General features: G+C 39.5%; 2 protein-coding genes across 2 annotated transcripts in view; one reads left to right on the top strand and one right to left on the bottom strand.

Annotated features, from left to right (window-relative positions):
- The first annotated feature begins 1147 nt into the window (after positions 1-1147).
- Positions 1148-12637, top strand: LOC112554148. The gene is given in 13 exon segments (XM_025221767.1): positions 1148-1284; positions 2559-2775; positions 3017-3516; positions 3519-3688; positions 4322-4419; positions 4720-4935; positions 5438-5525; positions 5903-6024; positions 6422-6527; positions 6970-7151; positions 7496-9409; positions 10122-10224; positions 10841-12637. Coding segments are annotated over 12 exon segments (3882 nt in total). The 5' UTR covers positions 1148-1284; positions 2559-2581; the 3' UTR covers positions 11030-12637.
- A 758-nt stretch (positions 12638-13395) lies between these two features.
- LOC112554480 overlaps positions 13396-20382 on the bottom strand; it is a 43350-nt gene continuing 36363 nt past the window's right edge. The window contains exons 15-19 of the mRNA XM_025222261.1: positions 20096-20260; positions 19571-19744; positions 18994-19179; positions 18214-18367; positions 13396-17964 (exon numbers count right to left, since the gene is read on the bottom strand). Coding sequence (XP_025078046.1) covers positions 17840-17964; positions 18214-18367; positions 18994-19179; positions 19571-19744; positions 20096-20260 — 804 coding nt within the window. The 3' untranslated portion in view covers positions 13396-17839. The remainder of the gene's footprint in view (positions 17965-18213; positions 18368-18993; positions 19180-19570; positions 19745-20095; positions 20261-20382) is intronic.

A 20382-nucleotide genomic window follows, 5' to 3' on the forward strand; every position in this document is an offset into this window, starting at 1 on the left:
GTGCATGCAGGCACGCTGGGAATGTGCATGTTGCAAAACTATGATTGACCAAATATTGCACAATAATTTTTCAGTTGATGAAAATGTTATTAATATCCAAATGGCTCTTGGCAGAAAAAGGGTTCACTACTTCTGGTTTAAATGTTTTTGCATTTGAAATACTGACACCAATATATAAATTGCCTGAGATTTTTGTAGTTTTTTTTTGTTTTTTTTACAAAAGCAAGGAACTGTGATTCTGTTACTTCATCAATAACCTTATACAGTCCAGATCACTTATGTTAACTTCTTGGTTAGATCATCCCATATACCTGATAAAAAGAGGTGTGGATAAATCTGAACTTTTCAGAAATCTTCATGGCAATTCCCTCTATCTCGTATGCTGCATGTGGTTTGTCAAGCCGAAGATCTGCACATCAACATGCAGTGAGAAATAAGAACAGAATTTTCACATTGAGTGTCTTTTTCAGTTTTTATATAAGAGAAATAATATACATGAAAATCAAACTATATATAATAACTTTTGTAACCTGTCAATGACATATTTTAGTGACCATAATAATGAAGTAATGCAATCCCTTTCTAAATTGTTTATCCATAAAAAACTATAACGCCTAAGTTCAGCGAGGTCACCAAACTTCCGACGCCAGAAATTACCATCAGCCACGACCACAATCTGAATGTGTATCATGGATGTGTCATCACTATAAGTTCTACACATACGCTGTATCCAGTAAACTCATAGCAAACAATCACAATTGAATTTCAACTTAAACTTGACCCGTACTTCCTTTCTGATTCGCCACTGCCATAACAGCAGATCGTCTGGTTCTAGACTATCTGCAGCAATGTTATGAAAATATCAGTTTTCAGATCGGTGATGAGCAGACGGCTCGAGTTCTCGCGTGAACATCATCAAGCGGGATTTTCAAAATGGCGAAAAAGGGAGATGGTTGGCGTCACTTGACAACGCACTTTTCACAGTCTGAACACGCATACATAGTTGTATGATGGCGATCTTAGCAAAGCATTACCAAATATTTTAACATTATTTACTTTAAATTTTTGCTGAATCATGTTCAAGGCTGTTGAAAACATCCACGTGCTAGTGTAATCGCCATCCAATCTCAAGTGGCAACAGCTGGCAAGTCGGAGCACGTTTATCGAAATGGATGCCATATTTGTTTATACGTTTAACACGGAACGCCGTTGCTCTTTGATGAACAACAGTTACAGAGTTCAATCATTTTGACGAACTTTGCTACTTTTGAAATGGACTCACTGGTTGGTATTATTTTTTTTTTTTTTGCACGGATATATCTAGATTTTCTAATGGTGTATCAGGGCGTCAACTTACAGCGTTATCATATAGCTGCATATTCGAAATGAACATCTAGATCAGGTTACATTATAATACTTTGTATCATTTTGGAGTTCTAGGCAACGTCTGTACTTTCTGTAAAACTGTGTAACCTCTGCATAAAAAGATCAATCGCAAATTATTTTATTCTTGTCATTTGCCATTGACTAATTAAAGTCGGAAATACGATCGACCTTGCACTTTCTTTAAAAAAATAACACAAAAGTTTTGTTTTAGAATATTAATGAAGTTACATTCTGAATAAATTTTATTACTGATTTTAAATTACACTTTAATCTCTTTCATGTATATCTATTATTATAATATTAATATTATGGAATATTATAATTTTGTATAGTGACTGACCTTTAGCTGTATAGGTCTTTTTTCTCTCATTATCAAGTAATATTAATTTCTCGAGGATTCTTGCCTATAACAGTTATTTTTTTCAGGATCACCAAGAACTGACATGCTGCACACACATATATTTATATGGTCTGTTATTGTAATGTTAGCTGCTTTACCTCTTGCTTATGTCATATTTCCATATGACCACAAATTAAGCTCAAGAGACTAATTGCTGTAGATTGACAGCCACACAAAAAGATAAAATCCTAAACATAAGCATCACAATAAATATTTTATAGGAATTTATCACAATACACATGGAAACTGCATTATTTTGTTTTATCATTTTATGTTGCACCTAATGAAAGAAGCAGCTATTTTGTTTGCGTAATTATGATTTTTAAGTAGAGAGAAATGCATACTACTGATTAGATTATATATAACATTGTTTATTTTTAAAATTTTATGCTGTAAAGTGCAACTATTTTATTGTCAAAAATGTTCTTATACATTTGTCCTTGTATGTTTAATTCATTTTCTTTCAGACTTCTGGTAAATCCAATTTTGCAATGTTCAGCGATGTATCAGTTTTTTGTCTACAATAAAATACATTTAAAATGTTAGACATGTACAAACAACTGGTGTAGCTTGCTTGATATTAAAGAATGAACCGCAATTATTAATAACATAATAAGTTTACATGAGTTCTACAATATCTGTTTCTCAGCATATAGATTACATTGATATTTTAAACAATGCTTTTAATTCTCTAGCTGTTCAGGAAGTATCTGGCTTATTTCACTCATGAGGCTTATAATCTGAATGAGTTTTTTTCCTTTCAATTTTGCAGAGAAGCTGAGATTTCTCTTCACCATGGGAACTCTATATGAGTGTCTACGTGAAGCAAGACTAGAGAAGTATTATCCAGCATTTCGTGCAAATGGCATAATGCATTCACAAGAGCTTGCTCATGTAACAATGGCAGAGTTTGCTGCTATGGGTATATCAGGTACAGAAGACCGACGTCGCCTTACAGATCTTGTAAACATCATCAAAACAGTCAGCAGGTATGAGTACCTTTGTGTGTGTGTGTGTGCATATATGTGAATGCACTTGTGTGCATGCATGCATCCATGTGTATGTGTGTGTGCTTGCTGTGTCTGCATGCATGTGAGAGAGAGAAAGAATAAGTAAATGGATTGACCATTTCTAGTGTGAGAGTGAGACTATGTGATGCCCCATAAATTATTACTGTTGTTGTTATTATTATTGTGTATGATTGAGTCCTCATATTTTTTATTTGAAAAGGAGCAGAAGCAACAGTGGTAATTCTAGCACCAGTCTGTCACACAGACGCCTTGCAAGTCCAGTCTCAAAACATACTCTACCTCCTCACACCATGGTTCAGTCCAACAGAAATTCTCTTCGGAACAATGGAAGTCCAATAGAGGGAGCTGCTGGAGATAACTTATCATATTTTCAAGTTGAGGGAGTCAGACTTGAGCCAACTCGCAATGTAAGTGTTCGGGAGCGGGGACCCAATTTCTCAGCAGCGTCATATATGGACATGCTGGACATGATGTCAGACAGCAGCCACTCTGATGCTAGTGAAAACCACTCACAGTCCTCAGATGGAGAGACTGGATCCCAACCTTCTAGGACCACTAACCCTGCTCCAAGTTTGTCAAACAGAATGCTGAGGAAAATGGCTGCAGCCTCTTTTGAGAAGGTGCGCCATTCAAGACCAAAGGGATACAACTATGGTGTTCCTTCCAGCAAGGACTCTGTCAAAATAAAAGCAAGAAGTTCTGGAGAGTAAGCAAGGTAGATGAACGGATTCGTGTGTGTGTCCGCAAACGTCCACAAAATCGGCGAGAGATAAGAAGTTCAGATGAGGACATCGTAATAGCTGAGAGCACAAATACAGTTCTAGTGATGGAGCCAAAAGTGACAGTAGACCTTACAGCTTTCACTCTGAAGGTGAGTTATGTTTTAATGTGTGGTCAAGGTTGGTAACTGTACTTTCTCTAACTCAGGATTGCACAAGTTGTTTTATGAAGGCCTTTACCAAGATATCAAGTTCTAGGTACTGTTTGACTGACGAACTGTAGCTTGTGAAAGCATTGATATATACTGTATATCACATTAATAATAACGATAAACATATACGGTAAAACCTCTTTATTAAGACCTTCCTGATTATGACTGACCCCAACATTTTTTAGAGATGTATTTTGCTATATAAACTTGCTCTCTATTATGACAACCTCCCCAGCTTAACTTACAATTAACTGACAGCTTGTGCTCTATTATGACTTTTTTGGGGGGTAAAAGTTGCGTGCTGAAAAAAAAATTAAGTACATTTTAAAAATAGACTATGGAACTAGTCTTGGCTAAATAATAATTTTGGAACTATAATTTTGCACAAATCTCTAATGATTATTGGATTTTTGCTAAAGGGGAAGGTCATCGGTGGTGGCTACATAATATTCAGTCTCATTAAAGATTGTATTCATGGTGTTGTCATCACATGCTATGTTCATTTTATGTAAAGGTATGCACAAGTATTGAAGGCTTTACTAGTCTTATTAACTACTTCACTGTATATTGCAGCATGAGTTTGTCTTTGATGACGTCTTTGATGAGCACTGTTCAAATCAAGATGTTTATATCCATGCTGCCCGACCCCTCATCAACACAGTCTTCCATGGGTATGATGTCCTTTCTGTTCATGTAAATTATATTAACGGGTTCTTTTCATTTCCTTTATTAAAACCAAGACTTTTCAAAAGAAATAATTTTTCATTATACAGCAATATACTCATGTACCAGTTTTAATGGGTTTTCCCTTAATCAATAGTTGATGTCTTTCTATGTGATAAATAGGTGTGCTTGCTACTGACAGAATCTATACTTATCATGACATTGCCATTTTTGTCTATTTTTTGCAATTTCTTTTCACTTCATATCCATGTTTAAGGTGTTGGTGATGTTTGATGTTGTATGTTCAGGAGCAATGCCACATTCTTTGCATACGGTCAGACAGGAGCTGGTAAAACACACACTATGTTAGGGAACCATGAGACTCCAGGCCTGTATCAACTAGCAGCAGAAGATGTTTTCAAAATAATTACATCAGGACAACATGGGCCTAATCTTCATGTCTGGGTCTCATTTTTTGAAATCTACTGTGGACAGCTCTTTGACTTGCTCAACCACCGCAACAGGTATGTTGTGAGATAAAAATGTGAACTCAGATGTGGATATTTTTTTAAGTATTTACAAATGCATGCTAGTTTTGAAGAGATACTCTGTGCAAGTTTGCATGTGTATTTTAATGATTTGTGGGAATCTTTCTTCAAAGGTTATAGAATGTTTTGTTTCCTCTTATGAAATTAAATCCTTGAATATGGTATTGTATATCTGATAAATTGATGAGCTTTGGATCTAGATCTGACATATTGTGTACAGTTCATGAACATATGCATCATAAAAATCCTGTTCAGTTTCTAAGAGATCAAAGTAAATCAGCAGTCTCTAGGAACAAAACATTTTCAGACATCAATGGATCACTTACCTGCTAGTTACTGTAATGCAGCAGACTGTTAACCACAGCTTGTGTGCTTTGATGCTCTTATAATCTTTTGATGCAAAGTGAACTGTTCATTTGCTAAGACAGTCTAGTTGTTGCCTTTGCAAACTTTTTGAAGTATTTACTTAATACCTCAGACTGGTCGCACGAGAAGATGGAAATCACCGTGTATGCATTGCTGGGTTGACAGAGACTGAAGCAACTGATGTAACTACACTGATACAGGTAATATTGCAAAAAGACAATGTATTTTAATGTATTTTAAAAAATAAACTTCCAAGTACATCGAAATCAGGATGAAAGGCTTATAGAAAATATTTGAGATGACACAGATACAATGAAGAAGATATGTAACTTTGACTTGGACTGATTTAATTAGAACCTTATTGTTTGATAAATAAATATCAAAGTCTTATGCTTCTTTATGGTTCAAAAAGGATTGTTTTGCTTTGTTGTTCAAGAACATGAGATCAGTTTTATGATAACTTACACTGCCATGTTGCAGCATTCTTTGAATATAGTGCTCACATGATTGGAACAATATGAGACTGAACTATTAAAAGAATCCCATGAACAAAAATATGCTGGTGTTTGTTTGACAGATACTCGACTATGGAAACTCTGTTCGCAGCAAAGGAGCAACAGGTGTAAACTCTGATTCATCACGCTCTCATGCTATACTCCAACTAGAGATTCGTGATGCTGATGATACTCGGCTAGGGAAGTAAGTCATCTAGAGTTGAATCTTTTTTTCATAACCCGGTCTCTATTTTTCGTTAATTTTGCTTATTTTTATCCTAAATTTGTAACGACCGTGAAAAATGAATATGTGTACCATTAACAGTGTATTGTAAAAATTCCTTAACCTTAAAAGTTATTTTAAACATTACTGAGCAATATTACACCACACTTTTGAATCATCTGTTATGGAAAAATTTTCCTTTTTTTTTAAATCTGCTAGTCACTGGGGTTTTATAAATGCTGCACTTATTCAGAATGCTTTATTTTTAAAATACTATTTTAAAAAAGTTCTTTAAATTCTTAGCTTTAATAGTTCACAGTTTATGTTGTGTATTTGATAGATCACATTACCATTAGCATTAACTTTTCACTGTACACAGAATTTCATTCATTGATCTGGCTGGAAGTGAGCGAGCCTCTGACATGATAGATACTGATCGTCAGACAAGGCTAGAGGGTGCAGAAATCAACCAAAGTCTCCTTGCCGTAAGTACTTTCAATTTGTAGAGCAGGTCTCTGGATATTCATTTACTGTTTTCTAAATTAAGAGTGAAACTTAAATATTAGCATGGTAAATTTACACTACATATGTATGAAGTATTCTATCTTTAATATTTCAGTCAGTAATGTGATCGCCAAACTTGCTTGTGCTAAACTCACCCATGACACCTTGCAACATAGATCTGGTTTTATTAATACATCTGATTGACAGATCTCCATGTAATATATCTGGAGCAGGGATTTGTTTTTTTCCTTTTTCTGTAAGAATTTTATCTTTGCATGAAATCATGACTGTATTCTGCTCCACCACCTTTCAATAATCCTTTCTACATCCTTGTATTTTGAACATAAGAAATTTGATAAAGAATGCAGTTGTTATTGGTGTTTCACATGTTTGCTCATCTGATAAACAGTCTGATCATTTCAGTTGAAGGAATGCATACGATCAATTGACCAAGAGAGCCGCCACACCCCTTTCAGACAAAGTAAATTAACTCACATCCTGAAGGATGCCTTCGTGGGAAATTCTCGCACATGCATGATTGCAAATGTGTCACCCACACAGTCAGCCTGTGAACACACACTAAACACATTGCGATATGCAGATAGGTAAGACAGGTACAAAACATAATGTCTGTTCCACAATGGACGAGTTTATTTTGTCCTTAGGGCATATAAAATGGGGATTAAAATCTTTTTCAAAGACTACATGTTCATTACTTTCTTGTCCGTAGTACTTTCAGTATGTTTTTTTTATCAGACCATCTCAGACACTGATAAAGAATGTAAAAAAGATGATTTTTTATTTGATGTATCTGTTGCTGGTATCAAGCTTCAGTATCTGCTGCTGTGAAGCATAGACATATTTTTCTTTCAGTTTTATTTATTTTAATTTTTTCTTTTATGGAAAGCATCATGAAGTGCAGCAGCTATAACAGCACATTCTTTTGCAGGGTGAAACAACTGAAAAAAGAAAGTCCAAATGTGATGAGTAGCTCAGTGGGTCAGGCTATGAACCTGCTGATGAATATACCTCTTACTACGCCTTCTTTCTTTCACCCAACCAATGTATTGTCCACATCAACACCACTGCGTCCACACCCATCTAGATCCAGCCACTTAAATCCTGCTGCAGACATGACTTTTGACCCTGCAGAGACACCAATACGGGGTCACCATATTTCCCAGCGCACCACTCCCAAGGCATCTTCTCGGCAGCAGCAAGGTGCTGTGGGGAGAGGTCCCGCAAAATCTCGAGCGAAAGATACCTGGCTGCCAAGGCCAAGGATGCAGCCTGAAGCAGCAGCATCACAGGCACCGCCTCCTCCCCATCCTGAAGCCTCGCCCAGTGAATCAGAGCAGACTGACACTGATTCGTGCAACATCACCCACCTAACTGAGATAAGACCTGGCCCATCAGAACCCAATATTCCAGTCATCAGGTCCACAGACACAGAGTTTGAGTTTCCAACCTCTGACTTCAACAACATCGATGAGCAGCTCAATGACCTCAATCAAACAGGAGACAAGGCAAGGTCTCAATTATCTGAAATACAAGCAAAACCTGATTCTGCTGCTTGTGCCAGCAGCAGCAAAAACGGCAACTATCAAGAGAAGCAGATTGGTTTACAGATGAATCCTTCAAGCGAAATCCTTCCATCTGGTCAAACCAAGCATGCATCAGTCCCATCTGTGCAAGCACCGCCAGATACACCCAGGCAGGATTCAGTATCAGACAGCTCCCTGCCGCATGGTGGTCATCAGGGAACTCCAAAAGATGCAACAGAAACTCAAGCAGCAAGTAAAGAACAACCCAAAGCATCACCACTTGCAGAACACCAAAGTACCACTGACAGCTTTGATGATGAAATGCTTTTTGGTGGGCCCTTAATGTCAGGACCTCCTCAGCAAGAACCAGCACATGTCAGTGGGCCTTCAGTCAGATCAGAGGGTCTGTGGCTGCAGAGGGCTAACTTGCAGGAGATGGGACTGCCTGCAATGCAAACAGCCATTAGTTCAGACTTGACCAGTTTTGCTCAGAGGTCACAAATGAGAGTTGAACTAGAAAGGGGTACAAGATTAGAGCCTAAGACTGGCTTAAAAAATGATAAGAAATATAGTCCAAGAAAAGTTGACGACTTCTCAGGAGCACCAAACATGCCATCTCCCAAACTGGCTGATGTAACTGATTTAAGTGGTATCAGTAGTGGCAACAATGACAAGACAGGAAGTTACAGTGTCAGATCACAGTTCTCTCCTGTTTCTTGTGGCAGTCCAGATTTATCTTCAGGACAGACAGTGCAAAGACATGACCTACAAGAAAATATTTCTCATGAATCATGTAATCCTCCAAAAAGTCCATCAGAAGCGTGGTCTGGTCATACTGAGTTTGAAAAATGGAGGAAAGGAAAAACAAAAAACGATAGCAGTGCTGTAGAGACTACCACAGGAAATGGAAGAAATCAGCCAGCGATGTCAGTTGTTTCTACAGAGAGTGACACACAGTCACAGAATAATACACATTACAAACTGAAAAGACCAAAGGGAGATACAAACTATCAAAAGCAAAGAGCTGTTTCTGATGTCAGAGGGACACATTCTGCCATAAACTCATTTCTTTGTTCAGGAACAGGTGTCCAAATGGCAAAACTGACATCATCAGCAGTCACTACAGAAAAGCTGGTACCAGGAGCAGTGTTTTCTCCAATTCATCCTTTTCCAGTCAGCACAAACATGGCACAACCAGGTACCATAAATGTCAGTGTTGTTCAGCCAAAACCTCTGACAGGTGTTCTTGCATCATCAGCTGTGAGTGGCACAGGTTCCTCGGGTGCCATTTACACAGATAATGAGAGAGAAGAAGCCAGGTCAGTGAAGTTTGAACTTTTTCTTTAGCATTTTTTTTTTGAACTGGGGGAAAAGGGGGGGTTGGGGGAAGCCAATAGCTAAAGGGTTAGAGCACTGTTATGTGAAGCAGTCAATACACACACATACACAAACTGTTTGATAGCCAGATTGTGCAGTGCTCTTCTCCCAGCTTACCCAGCTGTTGAATGAGTGCCTCACTCTTACGGGACTGAGGAAAGAAAGGTAGGTAGAGTACAGGAGATGGACAGATAAATGCACTTAAATACAAGATGATTCCTTACTCCCCACCAACAGAAAAGGCTACACGACTACTTTTGCCCTTACCTGAGCGTGTGTTTTTTATGTTTTTGTTTTTTTTTCAACTGTGGGAAGGCTTTAGTTATTCAATATCTTCCATTGTTAATCAGGCAAAGAGACTTTGTAACATGACCCTGAATAAAAGAATGAACTTTAAAGATTAAAGTATAAAATTATCTATTCAAGCTTGAATGTTAAAGCTGATAACCCCATCAGTCTTGCTATGATAACTGGAAAATAAAATCAGTCTAGGGAGTCTTGTTTATTTATTATGAAGAACTAAGCAAAAGAGGTATCCATGCAGTGCTGGTTGGGTTTTATCCAAATATTAGATGAGATTTTATGTAAGAGAAAGCACAAAGCTTTTCATTACACATGGCCAGGATTTTCATATGCTTGTTTACTGTACAACAGGGTAGCACTGGTAGGACATCATGAAGAACAGTTGGCAGCCATCACCTCATTATGCAAGCAGGAAATGAAACTTCTTCTTAGTGCCAAGAAACTGGGACAGAGAGTAAGTGTTGTAATAGCACTAGTACACATAGACAAAACAATCACTTTCTTGCTTTTATTAATTATTAGTGTCTCCCATCCATTAAAATGTGAAGTGGACATTGAATATTAATTGACTGATGACAATGCATAAGACCAATGCACCTATGTCGTCATCATTGGCTCCAGAGTCCTAATCTAAGGTGCCGATCTCATCAAACTAAATCCCTTTGCAAACAAAGATAGTTTCACAGAAAGATGTGAATGGCAATATTTACCCGCAAAGGTTAATAGTATCATGACATTTATCCATGCTGTAAAATTTTACATGATAACCAACCTAAACTCTTTTAAGTTTCCTGACTCAAAATGCATTCACTTTTTAGATCTCTAGAAAAATGTTATTTATCTGATTTTGAGCTTGGTTATATTACTTATGCATGCTCCATATTGGAAACACAGGTTATGTAACTGGATAATAAAGATTAAGTGGGTTCATCAGCACCATTTTGGATATGAATACTGCTATTTTCTCTCTTGTACAGAACATTAATATCATGAATAGGGACATGCAATGAGAAATTTTAACACTTAAACGTGTGCTTGTCATTAAACAGAAGTAAATTTTTTGTTTACAGAGTTTTGAAGAGTATCTGCACCGTGTTGGTATTATACTTGCTCAGAAAATGTCAGCCATCAACCACCTTCAGAACGAAATAGGTCAGTACCAAGCCAGATTTAACCCTTCCTGCACTTCAGATTCTGTTGCAGCAGCAGCAGCAGCTTCCTCCATTGTGACTACCAATAATATATCCCAGCATTCTTAGACAGTTTATAATAATTACCTTTGACATTGCCCGTTGAGCATGTCTGTGATCCAGAATACAAAGTGTGTGAAGTTTTTATATTGATCTCATGGTTGTTCAGTCAGCTTAAAAAATAAAAAATGCATTTGACATTTGAGCTGGCACAACATAGCTTTTATGCAGAGTGACTTTTGAAAATAAATATTTATTTATTTGATGTCAAGATTTCTTTATGTACTTGTCTTTTCTGTATGCAAAAATAAAATGAGCTGGAACAGAAATAAATACCTTTGTAAGTTAATGGACAAAATGTAAGCAAACTATTGGTTTTATTGTCACTGTTATTTTATAGTTACTGTTCTGTTAATGTTTATCAAGCCACCTTTGTTGTATGGCTTGGAGTTATGAGGTGAAAAACATATAGGCAGGAAAGGAAGATATTTTTGGGGCATGATGTCATGATGATCACAAGAGGAAAAAAGTGAGTAAAATAAAGAAAATACTAATTTTTAAAAAACAAATATGATAGTCTTAGATAACTTGAAATAACTAGTAATAACTAGAAAGTTATTACATGATCATACTGAGAAAACCAAGAACACTAATATGTGCAGAAACATAACTCTAAAAGTAATGGAAAGCTTGTCTCACTCAGTTGAAATTTTAATCTCTGCAGTATTGCCTCTTCCTCTTCCTCATTAAGATATCACATGACCGGAAGAAACCTGTATAAGGTGTGGGGAAACACTTTGTAAATGAACTGTATAGTGCATGCATTGTTCTATTAAATACCGTTTATTTATTGTTAATGTTGAAGCATGACCTACCTGTGATAACACTTACCAAAGCAAAAGCCCATAATTTTAAAAAAAAAGATCCATCATTTTTCAAGTTGCACTGAAGAAATTTAGATATTTTACACAATTTGAAATTAAATGCATGTGTGTTTGAAGAGAGACCTGTTTGCTTTTTAATGAATGAGAGTAAATGTAAGTTATTTTAATGCAAGTACTTTTCAGTATGGAAACCATGCAGATGGTTATGAAAATTTGCTGAATTTACTGTATGTCAATACGAGGCAGTGATTACAATATATTAACACATTTCAGTAAAGATTGGGACTGAAAAAAAATAAAAGCCACAGAATGATATATTGTGTGAAATGTCTTCTGTGGAGAAACATTGACAGCATGTGAATCTAAATGTATTCGTGAATGATCTAATACACTGCTTATGTTTGAATGATGTGAACACTTTATAAGGCTGACTTGGTCATTGTGTGGAACATTATTGTAGGATGGATTTTATTTCAGCTGACAATGTAAATAATTATGATAGTTTGCATGTCCTTCAGAGAGCTGTTAATTCTTAGAGAAAGTCATTTCAGTCTGTCTCTGTCACTGCATATCAAGTGCTGAACAGACTATAGCAGTCTTATGTCACCCCTCCCCAGAGTGGACCTCGAGGTGAATCCAGATATACATATATGCTCAGAACTTAGCCCTAGTCACTGTTTTTCTATATAATAGCTATATCCACTCAAAAAAAGATATTTTCAAACCATGCATCTTTTTTGCACTCTTTTGCTTGTTAACTGGCTGATTTTTCACTTGTTTCATGCTTGGAATCATCCTCAAGATGTAAGAAAGCTTTTGGCTTCTGTTTTCTTAAATACAAAGAAAAAAAGCTTTGTTTCTTTCTGGTCTTTTTGTATTTTAATTCCTGCCCACGTCTGTTCAAATCCGGTCAACACCTACTACATTGCAGGCTTCTTAGATATGAAGTGTAGCAATGCAATTAGCAATTTTTCAGTTCATTCCCTCGACCTGTACTAGTCGTCGGTGTAGTGGGTAGGGTCGTCTATTGGCGAGGAAGGGCTGACACAGCGGCCTTTGTTGAGCAGGTCCGGTATGGGAGCGTTCTGTCCACTTTTTCACGTTCGTCAGTTTTCCTCCATCGGCCTCCCACAATGTGGTTTTGTTTGGTCTTCTAAGACTTGTTACAGCATTTCACGGCGTGTAGCAGTCCTCCTGGCCTTTCCACGGCGCCACCCGTTCCCGCACCGCTGAATCTCAAACTCTCTCATGTGGCCTGAAGGATGGTTCTGGAGTGTCGGGGTCGCATGGTCAGACCATGCAGGCACGTATGCAAACGCTTTTTTGTTGCTAGAAGATCTAATACCAACCCACCGGGAAGGTGATCGTACTCCGTACTGAGTCATTAATGGTCTTGAAATAAATTTGAAAGAACTTACACGTACTCGGTCTCGAATGACTGGATTATATTTTTCACCCTTTGCCAGCAGTGTTCTCGCTTCTTTATAATTTTTTTTTTATAATTGCTTTTCTGAGCCCACCAGACAGCAGAATAAAAGCGAAAACAAGCTCAAAAATGAGAAGAATTTATTTCCTTTTAAATAAACACTGACATTCAGCTGGGAAATGAGATTAGAGTTAACAGTGAAATGGAGGCCATGATGCCGTTCTTCAGCTTTCCATCCACTACAACTACCCACATCATGCAGCCTGTCGATGCTGTGGGGCAAATGGCGAGATTCCGTTTTGAGGTCTCCGGCTGCTCGTTCCGACCTGCGGGCTGTAAGCAGTGAGCATCTTTTGAGACTCCCGCACCCACCCCATCACTCACCCCTAATCGTTTACTCACCAGACCTTGCTCTTTTGCCATTGTGCTCAACAAACGAACCGGCCAGTCTATGCCTGCACACGCGCACTCACGCACTCACTCTCACGTTTCCACCAAATTTGGGAGCGAAACAAAACCTTCAATAGTTACTCGCTTTGATACATGATATAAAAGCAATCAGTTGAGAGACTAGGTGTAAATTCAAGGCTTGTAGCTATACACACTGCTCCATTCACACGTACTAGATTATGCTAGGTTGGTGAAAAATAAAAACACATTCAGAGGAGGACTGCAACGATGGGACAAGGACCACATTCAAAGGAGGACTGCCAAGGGTAGGATCAATGACAGTTTTGCAAGCAGCCTTTAAATTATGGGAACAGTGACAGTTTGTAAGCAGCCTTTAACACGGGACAACATTTACTGCCTATAATTTCCTATTTCAAACAGATCTTGCAATGGATGCCGGAAAAGGACGAGAGAGCCGTCATGCAGTAAGAGAACAGAAGCGATGAAGATTAAAACAAGCTTGCTTCCCGAGGTGATAGTTATGAAGGGAGAGTAAGTCTTTTCTCCAAATCAGAAACTCAAGGAAACGCATCGTCATTTCCTAGTTAAGTGGGATACCTAGACCCTGCAGACATGTTTTTTTAACCCACAGGGTATCTTTCCCACCGCACTCTGAAAATCCCTTTTGACGTTTGTCACTGTATTTCCCCATGTTGCCTCCAGGGCAACGACTTACCCTTGATTCATAACTACGGCCTCTAGAGGTTAACATTAACTCGAGGATAGCTGTAACACGTACAAGAAGTTAATACAGGTTCACACCGTGACCACCCGTAAAGACTGGAGTAAAAGGCAAATAATATACAGTATATATATATATACACACACACATACCTCTAAGAAATCTGAAACAGTTCGCTTCCACAGAATAAGTTGACAACTCACAGGCCTGACATTATTTCACAATGAACAAAGAGTGCCTAACATCGAAAGCTAGAGTACAAAAATATCTTACATACAAACCAGCATTTTAAATACAAAACAGTTCGTGCCATTTCATGACAACACTTTTTCATAAAAAAATGTAAAATGTTTTTTTTTCGCCTCGTGAGTAAAACTTAAAAACACGATTCTAAGAACAGAAATATTTCTCTCGCGACTCAGAATTTCTGTCATCAACACAGTCTATAGTTTTCTAAACATACATATACAACAAATCTATAATTAGTACAACTGTTTAAACCAAACAGTGTACAACGTCAGTCTCGTATCTAACTCTCAAAGAGTGGATGGAAGGACAGTGAACCCTGCTCATGATTTTGTCAGCATAAGACTGTTGGCATGATCAAAGTAGGGTCAGAAAGTCCGGAAACAAAAGTCACTTTGAAGTATTTACAAGGGTTGTATCACACTGTACAGTAGGGTGTAGCCTCATCCGATGAATTATAACGGATCAACAGGCACATTTGGGATTTGTACAACCAGCTATACTGAGCAAAAATTGTAAAGCAAAGAAATCTGCGATGAGCACAACACCTCCCTTTTTCTGCGCCAAAAACGCAGCTTTTAAACTAAATGTTTCCTTCTTTGTCAAAAGTTCTATATTTAATAATTGCAAGAAGAGATCAGCATTTGATAACATTTGGACTGTCAGACAATAATTATAAACAGTACAGGTACCGGTTTTTATTTCTAGTCGGGTAAACGAAACTCTTGTTTAGTCTGACATGACTGCATAACGTTTCTTTACTTGATAACAGCTCGAATATAACCATCCCTTGCATCCATCCCACAGACTGATTTTGATGCCGCACTCGCTTGTCCGGACACAAGCGTTCGATTCCCTGAGAGTGGCAAGGTATGTGATGACAGGCTGCTGGAGTTCTTCATCTTAGAAGTGCTTTGTGAGAGGTGGTTCCAGTGTGAGTTCCTCCATCGATGGCAGTAAGTCTTGCAGCTTTGAGCATTCTCTTTTAGTTTGGGAGGTCGACATTCTCTGACTTGCTTGTTGATACCCATCAGCTTGCTTGCTGAATGGTCTTTAATATGTCCACTGCTGCCTTCCTATTGACTTCGTCGTCATCTCCAAGCATCGACAAAAGAACATTTTCCTGATGGGCCCTGTGTGTGTTCCGTTGCAGTATGGGTAATGTTATATTTTGCAGGCCGATGATAACAAACTCTGTTGCTTAATTTGTTGAAGGAAGTGCTTTGGTTCGTCAGTGCATCTTGGGCGACATTTGATGCTAAACCGTGTAGGTCCACAGCAGCAGGCAACGGTGGCAGGACTACAGTTCGTTACTTGGTTGCAATGTGCCTCATACAACCGACATATCATGCTGGCAGTTGTGAACCATATGGCCATCGACATGGGCCCAGGATTTCCCATTGGTCCTTTTTACAGTGTGGATCCTTCAGTTAGACCAATGAGCGTTTTGCAGAAGTGGGGACAGCTGACGTCACTCGCTCCCTGTTGCTATGTGTGACGTCACTTATTAGTGTCGTGGCTAATGCGCTGAGATGAATGGTAATAGTGTAATATCACGTCATCAATAAACATCTACAACAAACAAATATCCATTCAGGAAATTTTAAAAGTATAGATCACGCAGAAAATACTGATTTAAGTGCCAAACATTTCAAGTCAGCAAAGATCAACATTCTGACTGAAGAACATTTCTTGTGGAAACAGGGAGGTGTTCTGCTTATCACAGAGCAAGATCTTTTTCATATTTGAAATCAGGAAAGTGAATTGTACAAAACCTCAAATGTGTGTCACAATCGCTGACATCAGTCCACCCGACTGTACAATCGGGTCTTCGCGCCTCTTTTCACGGATCATTGAGGAGTGAAAATACACAGCAGCAACGCTACAGTTCACTTATCAAGCTTACCTAGCAAACGTTTTTGAAATGTACTTACAATAATTTTTTTAAAACCGAGTCAACCGAATCATGAAGCTGAGTGGACAAGGTAAAGATGTTTTCTGTACAATAACGAAATGATTAAGTCCGTGTTAGCAATTTTCATTTCACTACCTTGGAGTGCTCGTGCATGGAAACATCGAGGTCACAAGGAATGGCACGTGCTGACCCGAGTCAGGTAAAGACCACAAAACTTTCATGAATGGAAACTCAGATCATGTGATCAGCAGGTCGCTGGTGTGAAGGACCGGCCATGTCCGTCTTCGTTAACACATGTACAGTGGGCTTATTCCGCTGCATTCCAAGACACTGCTGATGATAAGGACCGAAAAAAAACTGACTACATCGATAATTTTATATCATAGATGGAGTTCAATACCTTGTATATTTACTGCGCCTATGCACGACATTCATTTTTTTCAGGGTGAGTGTCTTATTGACATCCCCCTTACTCTCATGTGTCTAGAAATCATTCCAGAGTGAGCACAAAGTGGCTATATCTAAATATGCCTACCTTTGCTGATCTTTACCGAATTCTTACTCTATATTGTTTATTTTCTTGAAGCACATGTTAGCTGAGATGACAACAGTCTTCTATCTTTTGTGACAAGTGTTGTAAGGAATCTATCCAAACATGCCTCACGGAAATTAATAGTGTTTGCATTTTCAGAAACAAATGTGGTACGAACGATGATGTGGGAAATGTATAGATGTCAATGACATTATAGAGTAATTATTATGACGAGAATATCTTGATAATGTTTGATTTTTCACACTCGATGAGTTTTACGCTTACGAGACCACAAGTTGCCTTGACTTTCTTCCCACATTGTTCACAACTTCCTCTCTGTGATGTTTCTTCACCGGGACTTTGGATGTCATCAGGCCAGCCCCAGAATCTCCCAGGTTATCAACATTCTCTGCGTCGCAGCATATGGTGCGCACGAAGGGGGAAGGGGAGTGGGGGTGGTTTGGTAGGAAGAAACAAACCGTGGACCATGGAGAGCTAAGCAAATGGAAAAAAAAAAGAAGTTTGCCCTCATCTTCCTACCAGCTCAAGCTCTATGCCTGCGATCAGGAGGACCTCATCAAGAAATTCACCTTACCCATACCTCCCCTGTCTCTTCCTCCTTAACCCCCCCCCCCCCAAAAAAAAAAAAAAAAAAAAAGAATTGCACCATGAATTCGCTGCTGGCCCTGACAGGTGGCGTGGCTTGGAGAGGGGCAAGCAAGAGAGGTTAGCCAATTAAGAGTATCACTGCGTTTCCTGGGAGCAGGTGGCGCAACATTTCTTCTGGTAATACGGGTAGCGGCACATGCGCGCTTTGCGGACGAGCTCGCAACGAGCGATCGCATCCCGGCAGTCTCCGGACGCTGCGCCTGTGGTACACAAGACAAAACATCGTGTCAAAAAATAAAAAAAGAGAAAAGAAAACAGAAAGCAATCGAACAAAACAAAAAAGTTCAATCTTAGATCCTAAATTTGTCATTATGATTACAAATCTGAATTTCTTTCCTTGGGCTGCTGATGGGATGTTTGTCTGCCATTTCGTAGTTTTAATAGGGTAGATACTTTTCTTCCGCTTCCTTTCTTCACATATTAATATTGTTTCTTCCGTTTTGACTCACCCGGTTCTGCAGTAGGAACATCACAGCTTTTCATGTTACACGATTCAACTCGGCGAGGCTTTTGTGCCTGAGAGCAGTCGCTGCTGGGGTTTTGTTGCACGTCCAAACATTTGACCTCCCGAGTTTTCTGTCCGGTGCCACATGTCACCGAGCACTGCATCAAAAACAAACAAAAACCTGATGATTCACTCTCTTCCCACTAACTTACAGACGCGTCCCACTTTAAACCTCCGTATATCTACCCCGAAGTCCGATTCCCCTATCCCCCTCCTTCCCTCTTCCCCGCTGCCACTGCTGCTGTTGCGGCATGTCCGACCCCGTGGGCAGACAGATGCCATTCCTCGTTGTTTACATCCAAATGATGTGCACAGACATCGCAAGACATAAGCCTGAAGGTTATAACGACTTCATATCAAACAGGTGTGCGACCGGCACAACACCCGCTTTGGTTTTGGGAAGGAGGACCGAGTTGTCATCATCGTTTACATCGGTGATGTAGCCAGCCAACCTCACATCCACGTTTACATACATACCAAAGTACACCTATTTCCCAACCTATCTACGTAAATATCATACTTACATAATAGATATAATAATGCACGCATAGTCATTCATTAATTTTCATGCTTTTGTATTTTAAATTCTTCAGGATGTACCCATGACTCCCCCAACACTCGCACCCGTAAATTATTTAAGCAAGGATTCAACAGAAAAAGTGGGGTAAGGGGCAAAAGAAAAATCACAACAAAATCCTTCAGCTGAATCGTTATTTCTGCTCACCTCTGACCACGATGTCATATACCATTGTGGGCTACAAGGCGGTAGCTGGTCACATGACTGCGTCGTGGTGGGTTTATCGTTGGGTGCGCAGTTTTCCTCCCCGACGATGCTGAGAAAGCCGCCCGGCAAGGCCTTCATGCACACGACATCCCGTGACCGCACGCCGCTGCCGCAAGTTGCAGTGCACTGCAAGCGAATTAGCATGACTTTTGACCTTTACTGACCTCTCACAACATTTACACTGGCTAGCCGAGACTGGGGTAATGAGACTGGGATATTGAGACTGTGTGGAGGGCAGAGTAAGAGGTCGAGAAAACCGAAGGGAAATGACAGAAAATACAGCAAATAGAGAAAATGGACTGAGTTGAGAGGTAAACATCACGCCTTAACGTTTATTCAACATTTTTCTAGATCTGCGATCCTTACATCCGGGGACTTCCTCCTTAGCAGACGATTTCCGCTTGGCCAGGACTAAAGAGAATTACACATTGTTGGCTGAGCTAAGGTACTCTAAGCTTTTTTAAAATCTAAAGGCAGCCAGCTGTTATGCCGACGACGAGTTCATCAGGGCTCTCACCTGCTCCCATTCCCCGGTGAACCACTCTCCGCCACACGGCGCCTCCGTCCTGCAGGGTTTGCTGTGTGCGGGTCTCGCTTGCTTGTCACAGCTGGAGTCCGGCAACAGACCGCCTTCCTCCCCAAGACAGATGACAGGTCTGGTCATCGCACTGCTGCCGCAGCTTGCAGGACACTACACAGAAATAGGACGACCATCTGAAGCTGGCTTCACGCTGCAGCTAAACTGCAGTCAGTTAAGACACTAATATCTCGTAAGGACTTGAGATGATAGCTCCGAGCTATCCATCAAGTTGTTCATCCACTTACTATTGACTTGGACATTAGTTTAATGATTCAATAAAGCGGTTTCCCTCTCCTTATTTTTCCCCAACAATTCTGCAAGCCAGTCCGCTTTTTCCCCCTTTGTTGGCGTCTGCTTCCACAGGGATTTAACTAGCCTCTAACGCCCCTAGTTACCATCTGCTCCAAATGTACATAAAGTAAAATCTCCATGGTTACGAAGCCATACTGATGACGTCATTACCTGTTCCGGCCACTCTGCAAAGTACCAGCCCTTGCCACACGGCTCCATGTCGCACCGCTCCTCCGTCGCGGGTCGAGTTTGAGGGCACAAAGTGTCTGCAACCTCTAGTCCTGACGCCTCTATGCACTGCACCTCCCTCGTCCTCAGTCCTTCTCCACAAGAGCACTGGACAAACGACAAACGGCGACAAGCATGAGGCAGAGTGAAATCGCCACTAGGTAGAAGCACACCTCCCACCTTAAAAAAATGTGTGTATATTTTTAGAGAGCATGAGAAAGATTGACTTC

The sequence above is a fragment of the Pomacea canaliculata genome, linkage group LG13 (genome assembly GCF_003073045.1).
Source record: "Pomacea canaliculata isolate SZHN2017 linkage group LG13, ASM307304v1, whole genome shotgun sequence".
Lineage (NCBI taxonomy): Eukaryota > Metazoa > Mollusca > Gastropoda > Architaenioglossa > Ampullariidae > Pomacea > Pomacea canaliculata.